Source organism: Delphinus delphis, chromosome 15 (assembly GCF_949987515.2).
Source record: "Delphinus delphis chromosome 15, mDelDel1.2, whole genome shotgun sequence".
Taxonomy (NCBI): Eukaryota; Metazoa; Chordata; class Mammalia; order Artiodactyla; family Delphinidae; genus Delphinus; species Delphinus delphis.
In genome coordinates, this window is record NC_082697.1 from 68,056,479 (window position 1) to 68,078,315 (window position 21,837).

Here is a 21,837-nt window from a genome sequence, read left to right on the forward strand (position 1 = left end):
AGTGACAACCAAGAAGAGTTTAGGGGGTAGAAAACACAACACTTTTCAGGAAGCACATAAAGGAAGGCTCAAATTACATGTGACTTCCTTCCCCCCTTTCTCTTTCTCTCTCCATCCCCCCACCCCACCCCTTTAACTGAGCTTCAGCTCGCAGCCACTGCACTGTTCCTTGTTCTAAATTCTGATTGGCCTAGTTCTTCCTTCATAAATTACATGTCACTGACCAGACCTTGGTCCATTCAGCACTGGCTGGAAGCATGAGGTCAGATGCTCTATTGCCCACTGAGCTGGTGCTGTAGGTGGGAATTTTTGTAGAAGGGGCAATAAGCAGGGTTGACAAAGATTGGCATTTCCAATACAATCTGGAAGAATATGTGGGTGGGAATAACCAAGAAAATTTTGAAAGTGGATGGTGATGCTGGGGTAGGGGTGGGTGGGTATACAATGGATGTTTTTAGGTACTAAGATATTATAAACCTATGGTATATTAAAATAGTATGGTACTGAGGCACATCTCTCAGTTAGGAGACAGATCAGTGGAGCATAAGAGGAAACTTTAAAATGAACAAAGGATATAAGAGAAATTAGTGTATGATAAAAGAGGCATTTTAAATCAGCACAAGAAGATGCATTCCACACATTTGTTGTTACAACTTGCTAAACAGTAAGAAAAAATAAAGGCCTTTCTTCAAGAAGCTCCTGCTAAAATGAATTCCAAGGGACATAATGATTTCAGTGTAGAAAGTGAAACTGTAAGAGAATGAAAATACTGGGAAGGACTTTCTAAATATGTTATATGCAGGGACAGAGACCATAAGGAAAAGGGAGAAATTGCACTTTATTTAAACACACACAAACAAATACATTTTCAGTGTTAGATGTTGAAAGAAAGAACATCAACAAAATTGAAAGGCAAATGAGGGCTTCCCTGGTGGCGCAGTGGTTGAGAGTCCGCCTGCCGATGCAGGGGACACGGGTTCGTGCCCCGGTCCGGGAGGATCCCACATGCCGCGGAGCGGCTGGGCCCGTGAGCCGTGGCCGCTGAGCCTGCACATCCAGAGCCTGTGCTCCGCAACGGGAGAGGCCGCAACAGTGAGAGGCCCGCGTACCGCAAAGAAAAAAAAAAAAAAGGCAAATGAAAAACTGGGAAAATATTTACTGTATAGATCATAGATAAGTGGTTAATATTCTTTTTAAAATTGTATAGGAAACGTGTTACAAATAATTTAGAAAGAAACCAACTTGAATTTAAACATGGACAAAGAATATGGACAGAAAATTAACAATAACAGTGAACATTTAAAAATATTTACTTCTACTAGTGACTATTAGGCAGTTTTCATGCAGTAGTGCATTGAACCCTCCCATCAAGTTAGGAATTAGATATTATTATTATCCCATTTTTAGATGAAGAAACTAAGACTTAAAAGGGTTAAGTAATTGGCCTCAGAGTCCAAAAGCTATTGTAATAACTGTGAGAGCTGGGCCTTAAGTTTGAACATGGCTATTAATGAACCCCTAATACAGACGTTGACTCCAGTACAGATTGTAACCCAGGAAATCATATTTAAAATTTTACCAAAGTTGGGCTTCCCTGGTGGCACAGCGGTTGAGAATCTGCCTGCCAGTGCAGGGGACACGGGTTCGAGGCCTGGTCTGGGAAGATCCCACATGCCGCGGAGCAAGTAGGCCCGTGAGCCACAACTACTGAGCCTGCGCGTCTGGAGCCTGTGCTCCGCAACAAGAGAGGCTGCGATAGTGAGAGGCCCGCGCACCGCGATGAAGAGTGGCCCCCGCTTGCCGCAACTAGAGAAAGCCCTCGCAAAGAAACGAAACCCAACACAGCCAAACATAAAAATAAGTAAATTAATTAATTAAAAAAAAATTCTACCAAAGTTGACACAACAGAAGCTTGTCCTTAAATGGAACAATTACTTATTTGCCCAAGGGGTGGGGGTAGCAGCAGGCATGGTGTATCAAAAACATTCCTCAGGCACCCGAGCATCTGCACAGCGTTATCAGTGCTATTCAGTCTCTTCTCCGGCAACGTAATGAAAGATCTTCACCAAATTATAGTGTCCCCCTTTCAACTGTGTAATTACAGCTTCTAACATTCTACACATTTCATGTTCACAGAATCTCAGTCCACATCATCCCGATTAAGGTTTCCTTGCGTCTTTGTCTCTCGGGAATTCTTGGCGTTCTGTTTGCAGTCTGGGGCATGGTGGTGCTGTCGGGTTACCCAGTGTGCTGGTACGTGCTGTGGGAGTTTCGTGATAAACACGAAAATATTCTACTTTCATCAAAACTTTACAGGGGTATATATGGAGAAGTCGTACTCCCTTGTACTTTGTTCCCTCCTGCCTTCCTAGAGAAACACTTATTACCTTCTCTTGCAGCCTCTCCTTCTAGAATTTGTTTATGCAGGTGTGAGTAATTTAGAGTATACTTCTTATCCCGCCTTAGTTTCTCACCCAAAAGGTAGTATGCGACACACACTCTTCTGCATCTTCGGTTTGGCTTTTTTCCTTTTTCGATTTCACTTAAAAATAAACCCTTAAGATTTTTCCATATTAGTGCAGAGAACTCTTCATTTTTATACCTGAAGAGTAGACCATTGTGTAACTGCACTATGATTTATTTAAGCACCTCCCTACCTATGACACTTGGCTCATTTAAAGTCTTTTGCTATTAGAAATGATGCTGCAGTGAACAACCGTCTACGTATATAATTTCCTATGTAGATAGATAGGATCAGTTCGCAGAAGTGGAACGACTGGGTCAGAAGGGGAGATGCATTTGGAATTTTGATAGACGTGCCCAGTTGCCCCCAAGGGTAATACCAGTCGGCCGACCTACCAGGCATATGTGTATCTGTGTTCCCACAGCTTGTTAATGGAGACCGTTGGGATGAACATCTTAAAATTTTATTTTAAAAGTTGTCTATTTCATTTTTAAGGTGTATTAGAAAAAACATAATTTGCACATCAATCCCACAAGTTCACACTCTTAGAGAGTTTTATTTTAAAATAGGTTTAAGTAAAAGTGGCAAGCCGAGTTAAAGAAAAGCACCAAGTAATAAATAATATTATAGGTAGTATGTAGACGTGCAAAAATATGACAACTCAAGACTGAAGTTTGGGAAGTGTTACCATGATTATATTTTCTCAAATCAGGAGCCTGTACTTCCTGTGTACAGGGCACTGTGCTGGGAGCTTTAACCATCACAACCGATCTATGAGGTGGGTACTGTTTTCATCTCCATTTTATGGACAAGGAACCAGAGACTCAGAGTGGTTAAGTCACTTGCCTGAGGCCACACAGTTAACTCCAGAGCCCGTGTTTGTAAACTTCCTCCTGTTCTGACAGTATTTTCAAACGCGATCTCCAGGTTCGCCTTGCTGTCGACCTTCCAGGAAGCATACCTTCCAGGCTTTTGTAGTCGGTAAAGGTCCAGGGATGACACAGTCTGAATTTACAGGTTGCTCTGACTTCCTACTCTGACTGATGCTGTTGGTGTGGGCTTTCATGACCTTGGTGTTTCAACACAGCTTCTGTATTCCTGCAGCTTTGCCTCAGCTCAGCCGGATTTCAGCCCACCTGTGCACAAAGCCACACAGCCCATTCAGGTGGAGAAAGGCTATTTTAGGTTTTGATTTAGAGGTTTAAAGTTTTTTTTTTTTTTTTTTTTTTTGGTTTCTCATCTCTGCTTCCTTCTTCCTTAGTTGCATGTACCTGGAGTCAGGTGATGAACTGAAGATGCTGAGCTGGGTTCGGCCTGTCCTTTGGTCCTGGGGAGTATCTGTTCACAGTGAAGACTCTGGTTTGGGGGTGGGGGTGGGGAGCTCCGAGTGACCTGACTCTGGCTGGTGCTGCATTTGTGTGGGATGAAGGGTGTCATTATCTATAACCCCCTGTTGGGTGGGAGACCCTCTGGGAAGGCTGAGGAGCAGGGAGGCAGCCAGGTGACACTTAGGCGTCCCCACTCTGTTGCCTGCATCTTTGGAGCCTGACAAACTTGATTCCACTTCTTCTCTCCCACTTCCTTACTTTGTGACCTTGGACAAGTCATTTCTCTAAGCCTCAGTTTAGTCATCTGGAATACCGGGATAATAACTCCTCCCTCATTGGCCATTATGAAGCTTTAATGATGTTATATGGAACCCTTAGCACAGTGCTTGGCAGAGAGTCTGCTGAATTCATGGTGGCAGTAAGAGTCACAGTAGTTGATTAGCATTTTGTTGTTGTTATTTGGCAATCTCTTGGATCAAAATCAGAAGTGGAAGAAAACTTGGAATCCAAGTTTGCCTAGTACAAAGCATGATGGAGCTCAACCCCATGAAACAGTGGGTAGAAGAATCATGCCAGGACCCTGTGGGAACCTGGTTCCTAAGGGTGGGAGAGATGACCAGGGACACTGGAAATCAAGTGGTGATGCTGGGGTAGGGATATGACAGTTTCTAACCCATTTCTTTTTTTTTAGTTTTTAATTTTTATTTATTTTTTTATACAGCAGGTTCTTATTAGTCATCATTTTTTTCTTTTTTTTTTGTGGTATGTGGGCCTCTCACTGTTGTGGCCTCTCCCGTTGCGGAGCACAGGCTCTGGATGCGCATGCTCAGCGGCCATGGCTCACGGGACCAGCCGCTCCGCGGCATGTGGGATCCTCCTGGACTGGGGCACGAACCCGTGTCCCCTGCATCAGCAGGTGGACTCTCAACCACTGCGCCACCAGGGAAGCCCAGTCATAAATTTTATACACATCAGTGTATACAGGTCAATCCCAATCGCCCAATTCATCACACCACCATCCCCAACCCCCCGCGGCTTTCCCACCTTGGTGTCCATATGTCTGTTCTCTACATCTGTGTCTCAACTTCTGCCCTGCAAACCGGTTCATCTGTACCATTTTTCTAGGTTGCACATACATGCGTTAATATACGTTATTTGTTTTTCTCTTTATGACTTGCTTCACTCTGTATGACAGTCTCTAGATCCAGCCACTTCTCAACAAATGACCCAATTTCATTCCTTTTTATGGCTGAGTAATATTCTATTGTATATATATACCACAACTTCTTTATCCATTCATCTGTCGATGGGCATTTAGGTTGCTTCCACGACCTGGCTATTGTAAATAGTGCTGCACTGAACATTGGGGTGCATGTGTCTTTTTGAATTATGGTTTTCTCTGGGTATATGACCAGTAGTGGGATTGCTGGGTCATAGGGTAATTCTATTTTTGGCTTTTTAAGGAACCTCCATACTGTTCTCCATAGTGGCTGTATCAATTTACATTCCCACCAACAGTGCAAGAGGGTTCCCTTTTCTCCACACCCTCTCCAGCATTTGTTGTTTGTAGATTTTCTGATGATGCCCATTCTAACTGGTATGAGGTGATAACCTCATTGTAGTTTTGATTTGCATTTCTCTAATAATTAGTGATGTTGAGCAGTTTTTCATGTGCTTCTTGGCAATCTGTATGTCTGCTTTGGAGAAATGTCTATTTAGATCTTCTGCTCATTTTTGGATTGGGTTGTTTGTTTCTTTAATATTGAGCTGCATGAGCTATTTATATACTTTGGAGATTAATCCTTTGTCCGTTGATTCGTTTGCAAATATTTTCTCCCATTCTGAGGGTTGTCTTTTCGTCTTGTTTATGGTTTCCTTTGCTGTGCAAAAGCTTTGAAGTTTCATTAGGTCCCATTTGTTTATTTTTGTTTTTATTTCCATTACTCTAGGAGGTGGATGAAAAAAGATGTTACTGTGATTTATGTCAAAGAGTGTTCTTCCTATGTTTTCCTCTAAGAGTTTTATACTGTCCGGTCTTACATTTAGGCCTCGAATACATTTTGAGTTTATTTTTGTGTATGGTGCTAGGGAGTGTTCTTATTTCATTCTTTTACATGTAGCTGTCCAGTTTTCCCAGCACCACTATTTGAAGAGACTGTCTTTTCTCCATTGTATATCCTTGCCTTCTTTGTCATAGATTAGTTGACCATAGGTGCGTGAGTTTATCTCTCGGCTTTTTATCTTGTTCCATTGACCTATGTTTCTGTTTTTGTGCCAGTACCATATTGTCTTGATTACTGTAGCTTTGTAGTATAATCTGAAGTCAGGGAGTCTGATTTCTCTTGCTCCGTTTTTTTCCCTCAAGACTGCTTTGGCTATTTGGGGTCTTTTGTGTCTCCATACAAATTTTAAGATTTTTTGTTCTAGTTCCGTAAAAAATGCCATTGGTAATTTGATAGGGATTGCATTGAATCTGTAGATTGCTTTGGGTAGTATAGTCATTTTCACAATATTGATTCTTCCAATCCAAGAACATGGTATATCTCTCCATCTGTTGGTATCATCTTTAATTTCTTTCATCAGTGTCTTATAGTTTTCTGCATACAGGTCTTCTGTCTCCCTAGGTAGGTTTATTCCTAGGTATTTTATTCTTTTTGTTGCAATGGTAAATGGGAGTGTTTCCTTAATTTCTCTTTCAGATTTTTCATCATTAGTGTATAGGAATGCAAGAGATTTCTGTGCATTAATTTTGTATCTTGCAACTTTACCAAATTCATTGATTAGCTCTAGTAGTTTTCTGGTGGCATTTTTAGGATTCTTTATGTTTAGTATCATGTCATCTGCAAACAGTGACAGTTTTACTTCTTCTTTTCCAATTTGTATTCCTTTTATTTCTTTTTCTTCTCTGATTGCCGTGGCTAGGACTTCCAAAACTATGTTGAATACTAGAGGTGAGAGTGGACATCCTTGTCTTGTTCCTGATCTTAGAGGAAATGCTTTCAGTTTTTCACCATTGAGAATGATGTTTGCTGTGGGTTTGTCATATATGGCCTTTATTATGTTGAGGTAGGTTCCCTCTATGCCCAATTTCTGGAGAGTTTTTACCATAAATGGGTGTTGAATTTTGTCAAAAGCTTTTTCTGCATCTATTGAGATGATCATATGGTTTTTATTCTTCAATTTGTTATTATGGTGTGTCACATTTATTGATATGTGTATATTGAAGAATCCTTGCATCCCTGGGATAAATCCCACTCGATCATGGCGTATGATCCTTTTAATGTGTTGTTGGATTCTGTTTGCTAGTATTTTGTTGAGGATTTTTTCATCTATATTCATCAGTGATATTGGTCTGTAATTTTCTTTTTTTGTAGTATCTTTGTCTGGTTTTGGTATCAGGGTAATGGTGGCCTCATAGAATAAGTTTGGGAGTGTTCCTTCCTCTGCAATGTTTTTGGAAGAGTTTGAGAAGGATGGGTGTTAGCTCTCCTCTAAATGTTTGATGGAATTCACCTGTGAGGCCATCTGGTCCTGGACTTTTGTTGGAAGATTTTTAATCACAGTTTCAATTTCATTACTTGTGATTGGTCTGTTCATATTTTCTATTTCTTCCTGGTTCAGTCTTTGAAGGTTATACCTTTCTAAGAATTTGTTCATTTCTTCCAGGTTGTCCATTTTATTGGCATAGAGTTACTTGTAGTCGTCTCTTAGGATGCTTTGTATTTCTACGGTGTCTGTTGTAACTTCTCCTTTTTAATTTCTAATTTTATTGATTTGAGTCCTCTCCCTCTTGATGAGTCTGGCTAATGGTTTATCAATTTTGTTTATCTTCTCAAAGAACCAGCTTTTAGTTTTATTGATCTTTACTATTGTTTTCTTTGTTTCTATTTCATTTATTTCTGATCTGATCTTTATGATTTCTTTCCTTCTGCTAACTTTGGGTTTTGTTTGTTCTTTTTTCTCTAGTTCCTTTAGGTGTAAGGTTAGATTATTTCAGATTTTTCTTGTTTCTTGAGATGGGCTTGTATCGCTATAAACTTCCCTCTTAGAACTGCTTTTGCTGCATCCCATAGGTTTTGGATCATCATGTTTTCGTTGTCATTTGTCTCTGGGTATTTTTTGATTTCCTCTTTGATTTCTTCAGTGATCTCTTGGTTATTTAGTAATGCATTGTTTAGCCTCCATGTGTTTGTGTTTTTTACGTTTTTTTCCCTGTAATTGATTTCTAATCTCATCGTGTTGTGTTCAGAAAAGATGCTTGAAACGATTTCAGTTTTCTTAAATTTACTGAGGCTTGATTTGTGACCCATGATGTGATCTATCCTGGAGACTGTTCAGTGTGCACTTGAGAAGAAAGTGTATTCTGCCACATTTGGGTGGAATGTTCTATAAATATGAATTAGATCTATCTGGTCCATTGTGTCATTTAAAGGTTGTGTTTTGTTATTTATTTTGTTTGGATGATCTGTCCATTGATGTAAGTGGGGTGTTGAAGTCCCCTACTATTATTGTGTTACTGTTGATTTCTCCTTTCATGGCAGTTATCATTTGCCTTTTGTATTGAGGTGCTCCTACGTTGGGTGCATAAACATTTATAATTGTTATATTCTTCTTCGATTGATTCTTTGATCAGTCAATCAGTGTAGTGTCTCTCCTTATCTCTTGTAACATTCTTTATTTTAAAGTCTATTTTATCTGATGTGAGTATTGCTACTTCAGCTTTCTTTTGATTTCCATTTGCATGGAATATCTTTTTCCATACCTTCAGTTTCAGTCTGTATGTGTTCCTAGGTCTTAAGTGGGTCTCTTGTAGACAGCATATATATGGGTCTTGTTTTTGTATCCATTCAGCCAGTCTGTGTCTTTTGGTTGGGGCATTTAATCCATTTACATTCAAGGTTATTATCGATATGTATGTTCCTATTACCATTTTCTTAATTGTTTTGAGTTTGTTTTTGTGGGTCTTTTTCTTCTACTGTGTTTCCTGCTTAGAGAAGTTTCTTTTGCATTTGTTGTAAAGCTGGTTTGGTGGTGCTGAATTCTCTTAGCTTTTGCTTGTCTGAAAAGCTTTTGACTTCTCCATCAAATCTGAATGAGATCCTTGCTGGGTAGAGTAATCTCGGCTGTAGGTTTTTCTCTTTCATGACTTTAAGTATATCCTGCCACTCCCTTCTGGCCTGCAGAGTTTCTGCTGAAAAATCAGCTGATAACCTTATGGGGATTCCTTTGTATGTTATTTTTTGTTTTTCCCTTGCTGCTTTTAGTATTTTTTCTTTGAACTTAATTTTGGTTAGTTTAATATGTTTCTTGGTGTGTTTTTCCTAAGGTTTATCCTGTATGGGACTCTCTGTGCTTCCTGGACTTGGGTGACTATTTCCTTTTCTATGTTAGGGAAGTTTTCAACTATAATCTCTTGAAATATTTTCTCAGAACCTTTCTTTTTCTCTTCTTCTTCTGGGACCCTTATAATTTGAATGTTGCTGCATTTAGTATTGTCCCAGAGGTCTCTGAGATTGTATTCAATTCTTTTCATTCTTTTTTCTTTATTTCTGCTCCTTGACAGTTATTCCGCCATTTTGTCTTCTAGCTCATTTATTCATTCTTCTGCCTCAGTTACTCTGTTATTGATTCCTTCTAGTGTATTTTTATTTTTCATTTCAGTTATTGTGTTTTTCATCTCTGTTTGTTCTTTAGTTCTTCTAGATCTTTGTTAAGGATTTCTTGTATTTTCTCAATCCATGCCTCCATTCTATTTCCAAGATTCTGGATCATCTTTACTATCATTACTCTGAATTCTTTTTCAGGTAGATTGCCTATTTCCTCTTCATTTATTTGGCTTTGTAGGTTTTTACCTTGCTTCTTCATCTGTGACATATTTTTTTGCTGTCTCTCTCTCTCTCTCTCTTTTTTTTTTTTTTTAATGAATGAGATTGTGTTCCTGTCTTACTGGTTGTTTGGCCTGAGGCTTCCAACACTGGAGTTTGTAGGCTATTGGGTGGAGCTGGGTCTTGGTGCTGAGATGAGGAACTCTGTGATATCTCACTCCGATGAATATTCCCTGGGGTCTGAGGTTCTCTGTTAGTCCAGTGGTTCGGACTCGGAGCTCCCACCGCAGGAGCTTCAGCCCGACCCCGGGCTCGTGAACCAAGATCCCACAAGCCACGTGGGGTGGCAAAAAAACAATACCAAAGTAAAAAAGTAAGATTAGACTAGGAAACTAACAGATATGTTAGAAAGAATAGAAAAATAAAAATATAGATGAATCAACAACTGAAAGGTATGTCAGTATCACAATAGTAAAAAAGAGGAGGGAAAAGAAAAAACAAACGGGGGGAAAGGCCTTGGCTGTGGAGAGTGGGACCTAAGCAAGGGCGAGGTTTAGGTGGTGGGTGGGGCCTATGCTCAGGACCCACAGGGCAGGAAAAGGCCCTGGGGGCTGTGGGGGGTGGGGCTTAGGCTCAAGGAACAGAAGGGGCCCAGGCGTGCCCCCCACCCCTGGTCTCAGGGGGCAGGGGACCTCACCTGGGAGCCCAACAGGCTTCCTGAGCTCTAGTGGGCGGGGCAAACGCCCTCCTGTCCTCTCCTGCCCCTCTGGTCTCGGAGGGCCCCTCCTGCCTGCCTCTCCTGATCTCCCTGGCCTCCCTCTTACGCCCCCAAGGACCCACGTGGCCTGGAGGGGGCTTTGGACGGCAGGGGATCAGTGCGGGAGCTCAGCAGGCTCCTCAGGCCCGCGTGGGCAGGGCAGTCGCCCTCTGCTCCCCCTGGAGAGTCCCTCCCACCTGCCTCTCCTGATCTCCCCAGCCTCAGGGGCGCCTATCCTCTCTGGCCTCCACTTCTCCTCCCCCCTTCAGTCCCCCTACATCCTACCGGTTCACTATGGGGTTCCTCCCATCTCCTTGGGTGTCAGAATCCCCCACCAGCGGCCGGCAGGAACCCTAGTTGTGGGGAGAAGCCAACTCCTCGTCTTCCCACAATGCCATCTTGACTCTCCCTCCTGCACTATTGTTTCTGACTGCTCCTCCCTTGTCTCTGCATCCCCTCTCTACCCTGATTAGCAACCGTTTGAACCTACCCTTTGGAACTCAGGGAAGGTCATGGAGGCTGAACAGAACGGCTCCCGTGCCCAGGAGCCCCACAGGGTCCTGCTTGTTTCAATAGTATGTGGTCAGAAATGCTCGAATCCTTCTCCCTGAGATTCCTCACTAAGATTCATCCGTGGAGGAAAGTGCAAAGCCAGCAAAGAGCAACTTTATTGTTAGTTGGGGTTTTGCTTCAAATCTCGAAGTAGAGCTCATGAGGCCCTTGGGGACCTAAGGACATTTAAAACATACTCAAAACTAATTCTTGGCTCCTATAGGTTAACATATCAGGGAACCCAGAAGGAAATACAAAACCAAGAGGAGAGAGAGAACTTGTCCTAGGGCTTGGAGTGGAGCTGGTCCAGACCATTCATGCCCAACCTTCTTAGGGTGAGGCCACGGCCCCCCATCAGCCTCCTGGGAGAGGGAGAGAAAGAGAAAGATGGTGGTGCAGCTTTTAAAGGCTGTGAAGGCTCCACACACCAAGGCTAGGCCAATCAGTGTCTTGGACTCTGACCAACCAGATAGGTTCTGCGCCTTTGAGGCTGAGTAGGGGAGTGAGAGAAGCCTTGAGCTCCCCCTTCAGGCCAATACCAGTGGTGAACAGGTGTTTCTTTTTAGGCAGATTTGAGACACTCATTTCTCGACTTTAAGGTGAATTCTCAAAGGCCAGGGAAGTGTTTTATGGCACAGAGCACTGGGACTATTTCCGGGAACCAGATGTATTTTCTGCATCTCATTGCCTAAGAAAGGAAACATGGCTGGTTAAGCCATCAACGGGGAGCCTTTAGTTTCCTTTTTTGATTTCCAAAAAATGGTTACTAGGGTAGCACTTCAGTCCTTGAGCAGGACAAGGGGGTCCTGGGGTCCTTCTGCATCCTGGGAGCCCTGCAGGGTCCCACAGCCAGAGCAGAGCTGACCCAGCCTCTAAAACTTGGCGGTTCAGAGCTGTGCAAGGGCCAACACTTCATCTGCCTGACCGCAGAGGCTTGGAATGTCATGAAAGAAACTTTGTAGCTCATTGAGAAGATGCAGGCCAGCAAAAGCCTTCAGGGATGGACAGGGTTTTAGGCAGAGGCTTACTGAGACAGAGTTTTCATGCAGCAAAATTCACTTTCTTTACATATAGTAAAATTCACTGCAGTTGATATATAGCACATTCCAGTCAGCCCGTAAAAGTTCCCACATGCTGTCCCTTTGTTGTCAATCCCCTTTCCACCCCCAATCCTTCTTAACCACTGATCTGTTTTCTGTCCCCATAGTTTTGCCTTTTCTAGGATGTCATTTAAGTGGAATCATATAGCGTGTAGCCTTTGATTTAAACAGAATCCAACAGCATGTGTTTGACAGCTTTATCTTACCCAAATTCTTCTGAGATTCATGAATGTTACCTGTATCAGTAGTTCATTCCTTCTTACTGCTGAGAAGTATTCCATTGTGTGGACGTACCACACTTTGTTTATCCGTTGAATGTTGAATACTTGGTTGGTTCCAGACTTTGGCTATTGTAAGTAAAGTAGCTATAAACTTGCAGGTTTTTCTGTGGATAGATGTATTCCTTTCACACCTAGGAGTGGGACTACTGGGTCATATATTATAAGGGTATGTTTATAAGAAACTGCCACACAGTTTTCCAAAGAGGTGCTACCACTTTGCATTCTCCCCAGCGTCGTAGGAGAGTTCCAATAGTGTTCTCCCCACATCAGCACTTGGTATCGTCAGTATCAATTTTCTAAAATTGTAGCCATTCTGGAAGATATAAGGATTATTTTTAAATTTGGTAAATAACAGTTTCCTAAGGAGAAATGCTCATCATTTTAATAGCACATAAAATAATTTCTACTTATTCTGTCCATTTATTTGCTCACTTGTTCATCTCCTGTCTCTATTAGAATATGTTTTTAAAGGCACCTGCATCAATAAATAAATGTGAATGGATGAATGAATGAATGAGTGAATGAATTAGGAGATGGGTAGCATATAGCAAAGGCTAGAACATCAGATCAGCCCTGGGTTGGAACCTAGGGCCCACGATTTTAACTTTTCTCTTTCACAGAGAAGGCAGCTTTCAGGCTGGGATGGGAAAGAGAAGAAGGAACTTTTTGGTTAGAGTAGCTCTTGAAGGAGAAAGACATCATGCAGAGCCAGAGAGTCATGAAGGGCATGGCATATCTGGGAGTACGAGCAAGTCCTGTGTACTGAAAACACAGTGTGTGTTTGGGGGCATAGCTGGGATCACATGGGGGATCTAGTAATAATAATGCAAAAGCTTATACTCCTTACTGTGTGCCAGGCTGTTCTAAGATCTCTACATAGGTTAATTCATTTATTCTTCCCAGTGGTCATATAGCTTATATCATTCTTTCCATCATACGGACAAGGAAAATGAAGCACAAAGAAATTAAATAACTTGCCCCAAATTATGCATCAAAGAAGAGCCCAGGCAGTTTGGACCTTTAACTACTGCATTACATTGCCAGGTTAGGAAGGGCATGTTAGTTAGTTAAGGAATGGTGTAAGCTGCTGTAACAAATAGCCCCCCAATATAGTGACTTGAACAAGACAGAAGGTAGGTTTTCTCTCAGATGTCTGTCCAGAAGTACAAAGTCCAGGGCTAGTGGGTCCAAGTTTGGGTCCAAGGCGGTCACTTCCACTTCTCACCATCTTCCAGACAATGGGAAGGGAAAAAGGGGCCCTGGAGGCTGCACACCTTCCTTTTAAAGGAATGACTGAAACACGTACATCCCATTGGCCAGAACTCAATCACATGGACACACCAAGCTGCAAGGGAGACTGGGAAATGTGGTCTATAGTTGGGCAGCCACGGTCTCTGCTAAGACTCAAGGGTTCTGTTATTGAAAGGAAGAATGGGTATTGGTGGAAAGCCAGTAGTCTCTGCCACAACCTGTAGACGATTCATTGGACTTTGAACTCTGTCCCGTAGATGATGAGGTCCTGTTGGGGAGGTTTCATGCCCAGACTTGGGTTTTAGATCATCCAGAAGTTGCTTGGCTGATAAAGGAGAGAAAAGTAGGAGCAAGGCGACCTGTTTACCTGATCTGTCTGGTGTTTTGTTTGCCATCTGTGGAGTCCTTGCTGCAGATAAGAGTCAGTAGGTTGGGTTCCCAGATGGAGGACTTGCAGGCACAGTGAGTGTGCTGGGGCAGGATGGGAGCCATCAGCTGTCTTAGGCATTCATTCATTCAGTGGTTACTTATCAAGCACCATGTTTGGGCACAGAGCTCCGGTGATGGTCCCAGCAAGTATGATGAATGCTGGGGGCCAAGTTCAGTTCTCTAGGAGTTCTCCAGTGATGCACAGTGCAGCGGGAAACGGGGGCATGCCACACTGATGCCAACCTCTTTTGTTTGTTTCTTTTGACCTTAGGACCCCCGGAGCAAACACAAGTTCAAGATCCACACGTACTCCAGCCCCACGTTTTGTGACCACTGTGGGTCGCTGCTGTATGGACTCATCCACCAGGGGATGAAATGTGACAGTAAGTACGTTTGCTCTCTGCAGCCTCTGCTGACTGGGCTGCTTCCTCATGGTCTACAAAACATTCTCCCAAGTCCTGGGTGGCCTGGGTACCACGTGTTTGTTGCTGAGTAACAATAACCATTTATAGAGCTCATGATTCTGCAAGGCTGTCCTTTAGGTCTGGGCTGGGCTTACGCATGCCTACGTGGTGGGTTAGCAGGTTGGTGAGGGGCTGTCTGGGCCTGGAGGGCCTCACCCACCTGTCCGCAAGGATGGCTGGCTGTCACCTGGGTGATGGGAATGACGGGGGTTGGGAGACCACATGTCTTCCGTCCTGAGCAGGCTAGCCTGGGCTTGCTCACACGGAGGTCCCAAGTGCTTTAAGAGGGCAAGTCCCACTGATCAAAGCAAGTCACATGGCAAGGTTCACAGTCTGTGTGGGAGGGGACAGTCCACAGGTGTGGACACAGGGAGGCGTGGTCAAATCGGGGCCATTCCTGCAGCCACGCACACAGCTGTTGCCAGCACCGATATGCGGGGCTGATGCCTTTCTCTGCAGAGAGAAAATCTGCCTCCCTTTAGCACCTACAGTTTATGCTAGAAGGGGGGCAGGCATGTGATTCTCTGACCAGGCTGGGGTGGGAAGAGGCAGGAGGGGGCAGGACTTCTCTTTATTAAGTGAAGGACTGAATGGCCCGAGGGGTGGGGGAGCCAGCAGGCTTTGAGAGCTGCAGCTGCAAAGGGGACGGGGTGGAGGTGGGGGGCTCAGTGCTGCTGGCTCCCAGAGGCCTGTTGACCCCCGCATATTGAGCAGTCATGAGGCCGGACTGTCCCTGTCACAGGGGTCCTGAGGCCCAGAGGACAGAGAGAGAAACTCTCAAGGGCAGAGAGTGACAGAGAGGAGTATGGGTGTGGATGGGGAGGAAGGGGGCAAGAGACAGAGAGAAACACACAATCACAGACAGGGACGGATTCAGGGGGCAAATGACACGTGCGCCCAGGTATAGGGAGCGATGGGTGAGGCTACAGAGGGGCCCAGCTAGAGAGAGACTCAAGCAGGAGGGACAGACAGACGAACCAACAGACACAATGATTGGAAGTGACACAGAGAGAGATGCCCTCAGTCAGGCTCCTGCAGAGATACTGAGATGGAGAGAGAGCAGAGACAGGCAGAAACACACACATGGAGAGACACAGAAAGAGACGGAGACAAAGAGGTGTGACACAGGCCCAGAGCATGAAACAGACCTATTCACAGATGCAGCCGAGGCAGCGAGAGACACATGCTGAAGCAGAGGAGCAGAGACCAGGAAAGAGACGTACACCGATATGGGTACCGAGAGGCAGACAGAAACAAACAGGGCAAGAGCCACAGAGACATGCGTGGTGAATGGGGCTCCCAGGCAGACACATAACAGAGGCGGGGAGAGAGCGGCGCAGCTGCCTTCTGCCTGTGGGACACTGATTCCTCTTAGCGCACGTGGGGCCCCAGGTGGGCCTCAAGGACAGAGAGGGGTGGGTGGGAGGCAGCTTGGGCTGACGCAGAGCCCTGAACGTGGGCACTCAGGTTCCAGGGGGCTCTCCCTTCCTCCCCACCATCCTTTTCTCCCCACGATTCATTTCCAGTTTTGGAATCTGCCTGCTGCCTCCTGGAGCTTGGGCGGGCTGCGAAGGGGGTGTCCTGAGCACCCCCTGCCCCTGGGGATGCCGTGCCCCCAGTTCCCCAGGGAATCTCCTGAAATGCAGGCCCCATGGGGTGATCTAGACTCTCCTCCTGGCTTCTCGAACTGGAACGAGGGTCCCCTAGAGAACACTGGACTCCAGGCACACCTCCCTGGAGCAGTCGTGGAACTTAGGGGAAACCAGCCACCCACTGAAGGAAGCACAGATGTACTACAGGATTGTGGGAAGGGAGCCTGTATTTATCGTATCACGTAAGAGACATGAAGGTCCGATTCAGTTCGCAGACCTATTCCATTCGTCTTACCCTGCGTCTAATCCTTTTTCTTGCAGTTAGTTTCGGTGGATACTGTGCGGGCTTTGCTCAGGTCCCAAGATGATGCCCCTCCCAGGGGGTGGTTCCTGGCAGGTGCAAGGGTGCAGAGGCCTGGTCCTCTTGTATCCATTTGGGACAACTCTGAAGGGTCCCTGGAGGTCCAGAGCTCTCTTTACTGTCAGCCTCAGTGCATCCTCGTGGGCGAGCTCCTCCCTCCCAGGAGCCCTTGCGGTAAACCTGCTGGCTCACAACTCCCATTCTCAGACGCTTTCCACGGAGACCAACCTATGGGCCGTCAATATTTAAAAATCGGGAGATGTCACATACAAGTCAGGATTCCTGCTTAATCTTGAAAAATGGGGCGATCTCAGCAATTTGGGGCATGCACCCTGCATGGCGGCTCCTGAGTGGGGACACTGCGCTCCCTGGCCGGTCAGGTCCCGCCACACCCGCAGCTTCTCTCGCTGCGTTACCTGCTGCCCGTGCCACTGAGCTTGGTGCCTCTGGCTTCAGAGCCGTCGGGGATGCGCGAGGTGCCTCAGCCTTTCGGGAGGACGGACATGTTCCTCCTCCTTTGTCCATCAGGGCCTGGGGTGGGGGGCGGGGGCCGCGGGAGAGTTGGAGAAGCCCTTCTGATGAGACCCGGGCAGGGCGGGCACGGCTGGCTGGTCTCCGCCAGCTTCGGAGGGAAGGAGGGGAACAGGAGGGGTCCAGCCTGGACCAGCCTGAGCCGCGCACCCTCCCTCTGTCCCCGCAGCCTGCATGATGAACGTCCACAAGCGCTGCGTGATGAACGTCCCCAGCCTCTGCGGCACAGACCACACGGAGCGCCGCGGCCGCATCTACATCCAGGCCCACATCGAGAGGGAGGTCCTTATCGTTGTCGGTAGGTGGCGCTGGGCTCCCGCTCCGGTTCCGCTAGGTTCGGACCTGGCTGGACCGCTGAGTTAGGGGAGGGGAGGTTGGTGGAGGGATGGGCGGTGCAGGGGCGGGGCGAGAGGTGAGGTGACACAGTGCCTTCCTCCCCTCTCCCCGCGCCGCCGGCCCCCATTACAGCCCATCTCCGCTGTAGGCATCCTTAGAGACTGCATCCCCAAAGGGTGAAGCTCTCAGCACCTCTGGTGCGCTGGAGCTTAGAGCTGGGACACCAGCAGTACATTACTTTTCTCGAAGACCTCAGAGGAGCCAGTAGAGCAGACAAAATGCTGAACGCCTTAATTTTATGGCACTGTGCGTCCCTGGGGGCTTTCCATGTATTTGAAGTATTTCTTTCTTAAGCCTGACGGCGGCCTCACTGGTCCCTGTTCTGTGATTCTCCCTATTTTTCGCACTTCTGAAATACTTCATAGTAATAAGAAACAGGGATAATACCGCCTCTTATGAGAAGTGCAGCATGGTGTCTGTCCCTTGGCTCTGACATGAGCAGCTCAGACAAAATGGAAACCTGGCTGTGCTGGATGGGTAACTGCTCAGACTTATATAAAGCTACGGTCAATGCGGCACTGAACTGGACCAGAATGGGACTAAAACTTTGTTTTTTTTAATTTATCTTATTTTATTATTTTATTTTTTATATATTTTTTGGCCACGCCGTGCGACATGTGGGATCCTAGTTCCCTGACCGGGGACCAAACCCTCACCCCCTGCATTGGAAGCACGGAATCTCAATCCCTGGACCGCCAGGGAAGTCCCCAGAATGGGACTAGAACTTTGAAGGAATTCTCCCCCAGAGGCTTGTGTCAAACTTCTTAGAATTTACAATTTGTTAATTTAAACAAGGTTTTTTGACTTGATATCTTAGGAAATTGATCATAGAAGGGATTGATTTTGCAAAAATTGGTCTGAGGCCCTGGAATGGTTCAGCAGCTCTGAAGCACTGAGCCTATACCACATAAAAGTTGAAAGATAGCCCTGTAAAATGTAATCCCCGTTTTAAACTGAGGTTCATGACACCCAGTGGGCTCTTATGGAACGTGTATTCCGTTGAATTGTTTTTTCCTCTGAAAGGAAGGTAATGGCTGACATGACTTCTTCCCAGTGAAATGCTTGAGGGTCCCCCAAGGAGGAAAAGCCTCACGAAAAGCTGGTTTCCCCACTGTCTAAGCTTCCTGGGCTGGAGGGGCAAAAATGAGACCCTGCTGCCCTCTACTGTTATTCTCTAGGAACTACACTGGCTCAGATGTTGCTAGGGCCAGCCAGCCTTCAATGCACAGCGCTCAAAACCAAACCACAGCATAATGCTCTCAAGGTCCATCCATTGTTCCCACCACAAAAAAGAAATAATTATTTGAGGTGATAGAGGTGTTAGCTAATGCCAGGGATGTAATCATATTGTAATATACAAATGTATCAAATCAACACATCCGTACACCTTAAACTTACACAGTGTTATATGTCAATGATATTTCAATTAAATAGAAAAGACTTACATGTTATCTCTTTCACTGCTCAAAACAGCATTGTGAAATATCTATTATACTTGTTTTATGAATGAAGATACTGAGGCTCAGAGGAGTTGTGCTTCTGAGAGCTCACACCATTTGTAATCATCATCGTCATCCAGTCAGCTACATCAGAAGTAGCTAACATTTGAGTTTTTAAGTGTGTTAATCACTCTGCAAAGCACTTATGGCAATATCTTGTTTAAAAATTTTCAGTATCTCTAATAAGCTAAGTAGTATTATCGTTCTATCGGAAAACAGGCTTAGAGAGTCACACACGGCATCACCTAGGTCTGTTCACTATCGTGATATACTAGGTTACTTTTTGGTTTAGTTCCCTGCGCTAACTCTCCCCCCAATACCTTATTTATTCCCTCCGTGGTTTAGCTGCATTACCTCTTATGTGTGTTTCCTGGGCACTTTGTTTCACGTGGTACAATACAACGTCTCTTCCAATTTGAGGTCAAAGTCTTCCCCCTCAATCACAGATACACTGTCTTATATCTTGATCACAAGCTGACGATTTTCAGGCAATCCCAATGAGGGTGTGGTATATTTGCTTCCTAGAGCTACTGTAACAAAGTACCACAAACTGAGTGGCTTCAAACAACAGATATTTATTCAGTCACAGTTCTGGAGGCTGGAGTCTAGAAGTCTGAAATCAAAGTGCGGGCAAAGTGGTTCCTTCAGGAGGGCTCTGAGGGAGAGTCAGTTCCATGCCTCTCTCTTAGTTTCTGGTAGTTGCCGTCAGTCTTTGGGGCTCCTTGGCTTGTGGCTGCGTCCCTCCAATCTCTGCTTCCATCATCACATGGCGTTCTTCCCTGTGTGTCTCGGCATCCAAATTTCCTCTTCTTCTAAGGACTCCAGGCATTGGATCAGGGCCACCCTAATCTGGTATGACCTCATCTTGACTTGGTTACATCTGCAAAGACCTTATCTCCAAACAAGGTCCCATTCATATGTATTGGGATTAGGACTTGAACACCTCTTTTAGGGGATACAATTCAACCCATAGCAAGGGGAAGGAAGAAAAGTTAGGACTCCCTTAAAGTTAAGGACAGAATATCTGCATGTTCAGGGTTCTGCTAGCACTAACTGAATAGCTACCGGTACACTAAGAGCACTTTGTGGTTTTCCAAGTGCTTTGGTACTGACTCATCCAACGGAGATAGTGGTGTTGCCAACATACAGAAGGGGAAACTAAGACTCGGTGAGGTTGGACAACTTGCCTGATGTCTCGTGCAGAGCAGGATGAGCCCCTGGGCCTCCTGTCTGCAGGTCACTGTGCCCTGCTATTGCCTTCTCACCATTCCAGGCACGGTCAGTACCTGGTGTGGGATCGTTGATTGACTGATGATAGAAGACCCTGATGCTTTGACTGCAGTTCTCTAAAGACAGAGCCGAGATGGAGATTTTTGTTCAAGTGATTTACTGGGGCTGCTCATAAGATAAGGAGTGAGGATAGAGCAGGGAAAAGCTGAGTGAGAGTGTGGTCTCCATTGAAGACCAGCTATAGCTGGATCCCATGGAGTCCTGGACCACAGATTATAGCACAGGGTCAGTCCCTCCTCGAGGCAAGAGGGCTGTTCTGTTAGGGTTAGACACTGCTATGGGCTGAATTGTGTCCCCTTAAAATTCACATGTGGAAGCCCTAACCCAATGAAATGGTGTTTGGGGGTGGGGCCTTTGGGAGCTAATTAGAGTTAGATGAAGGTGGGGTTCTTATGATGGGCTTGGTGGCTTTATGGCCGCATGAGGGCACAGCAAGAAGGTGGCCACCTGCAAGCCAGGAAGAGGGCTCTCACCAGGAACCGAATTGGCCTGCACCTTGATATTGGACTTCCTGCCTCCAGAGCTGTGAGAAATAAACATCTGTTGTTTAAGTAACCCAGTCTGAGGTATTTTATTTCCGCAGCCTGGGCTGGCTAAGACGGTCAGTCTTTGCTCCAGGCTACTGGGATTGAAAGTGGGACGGTACCTCCCAGAATCCATGGCTTCTGTGAGACTGAGGGCAGCTATCTGGACATGGGGCAACTGTGAGCCATTAACAGCCAACACTCACGGTAGCCGGGAGCTGGGGGCCTTGGCCCGAGTGGAGGGGAGCTGGCAGGGTCTGGGTCTCCTGGGTATACTCTGATCTCCCAAGCATCCTTCTGGTTTCATTGTTGGGACTCCAGGCCCTCCTCCTTGATCTCAGCCAGACAGATCAGAGAGAAGAGAGCCCTTCCCAGCAGTGTGAGGCCAAACGTGACCTGTGGTGTTGAATCGCCCCACTTCATTCAGACCGTAGAGGCACGTCCAGTGTTGGTACTTGCCACATGCTCTTTGAAATCCCACCATCTCCAGAGGCACCAGGCTACCGGTGCTTCTGAAAGATCTGAAGGTTTCCTCATCTCTGGCTCATGAAATCCTGGCTTTATATCTGCTGTCAGGGGTCTTGCAGGTCAAACTCAGAAGGGAAATCCAATCAGTTCTCTTTCTTTAAAAAGCTCATCACAGGTTTCTCATTGCCCTTAGGACAGACTAACTGTGACATGGTAATCTCATTATCTATTCTCTGTCTCCTTGCTTTTCTTTAATCCTTCATCCCCTCCAGGCTGCCACCCACCATAGGACATCTGCATACTCTCTTCCTTCCATCTGGAGTGTTTGCCCTTTTGTCTTCTTTCAGCAGTTTACTCTTCCTCTTCCTGTAGGTCTCAGCTCATTCTTACAATCAGGGAAGCTTCCCTGGACCTCCCTTTGTTGTGGACATTCATGGTATCCTGAACTTGAACTTGTGTCAGTTGTGGTTTTATGTTGGGTTGATGAGTGTCTGCATCTCCCTCTGGGCTTTAAGCTTGGTGAGGGCAGGGCTGTGTCTGTCTTGACTCACCACTGTATCCCAGCACCTAGTGTGATGACATCACTAAATATTTGTGGAATCAGTGGATATATGTGTGAAGGAGATGCCCCTAGAGGATCCTGATGGATACCAGAACTCACAGATGGTCCCCAAATCAGTGCCTTCCACAGTGAGGAGCTAAAGTTCAGCAGATAATCCAATTCA

The 21,837-nt window shown here is 45.6% G+C and overlaps 1 protein-coding gene across 4 annotated transcripts in view; it reads left to right on the forward strand.

Moving 5' to 3' along the window:
- Positions 1-21,837, forward strand: part of PRKCB (protein kinase C beta) — a 311,977-nt gene that overhangs the window by 151,835 nt on the left and 138,305 nt on the right. For all 4 annotated transcript variants that reach the window (XM_060031926.1, XM_060031922.1, XM_060031925.1 and 1 more), the window contains 2 exons: positions 14,259-14,370; positions 17,105-17,233. In XM_060031926.1, the coding sequence (XP_059887909.1) occupies positions 14,259-14,370; positions 17,105-17,233 (241 nt within the window). The remainder of the gene's footprint in view (positions 1-14,258; positions 14,371-17,104; positions 17,234-21,837) is intronic.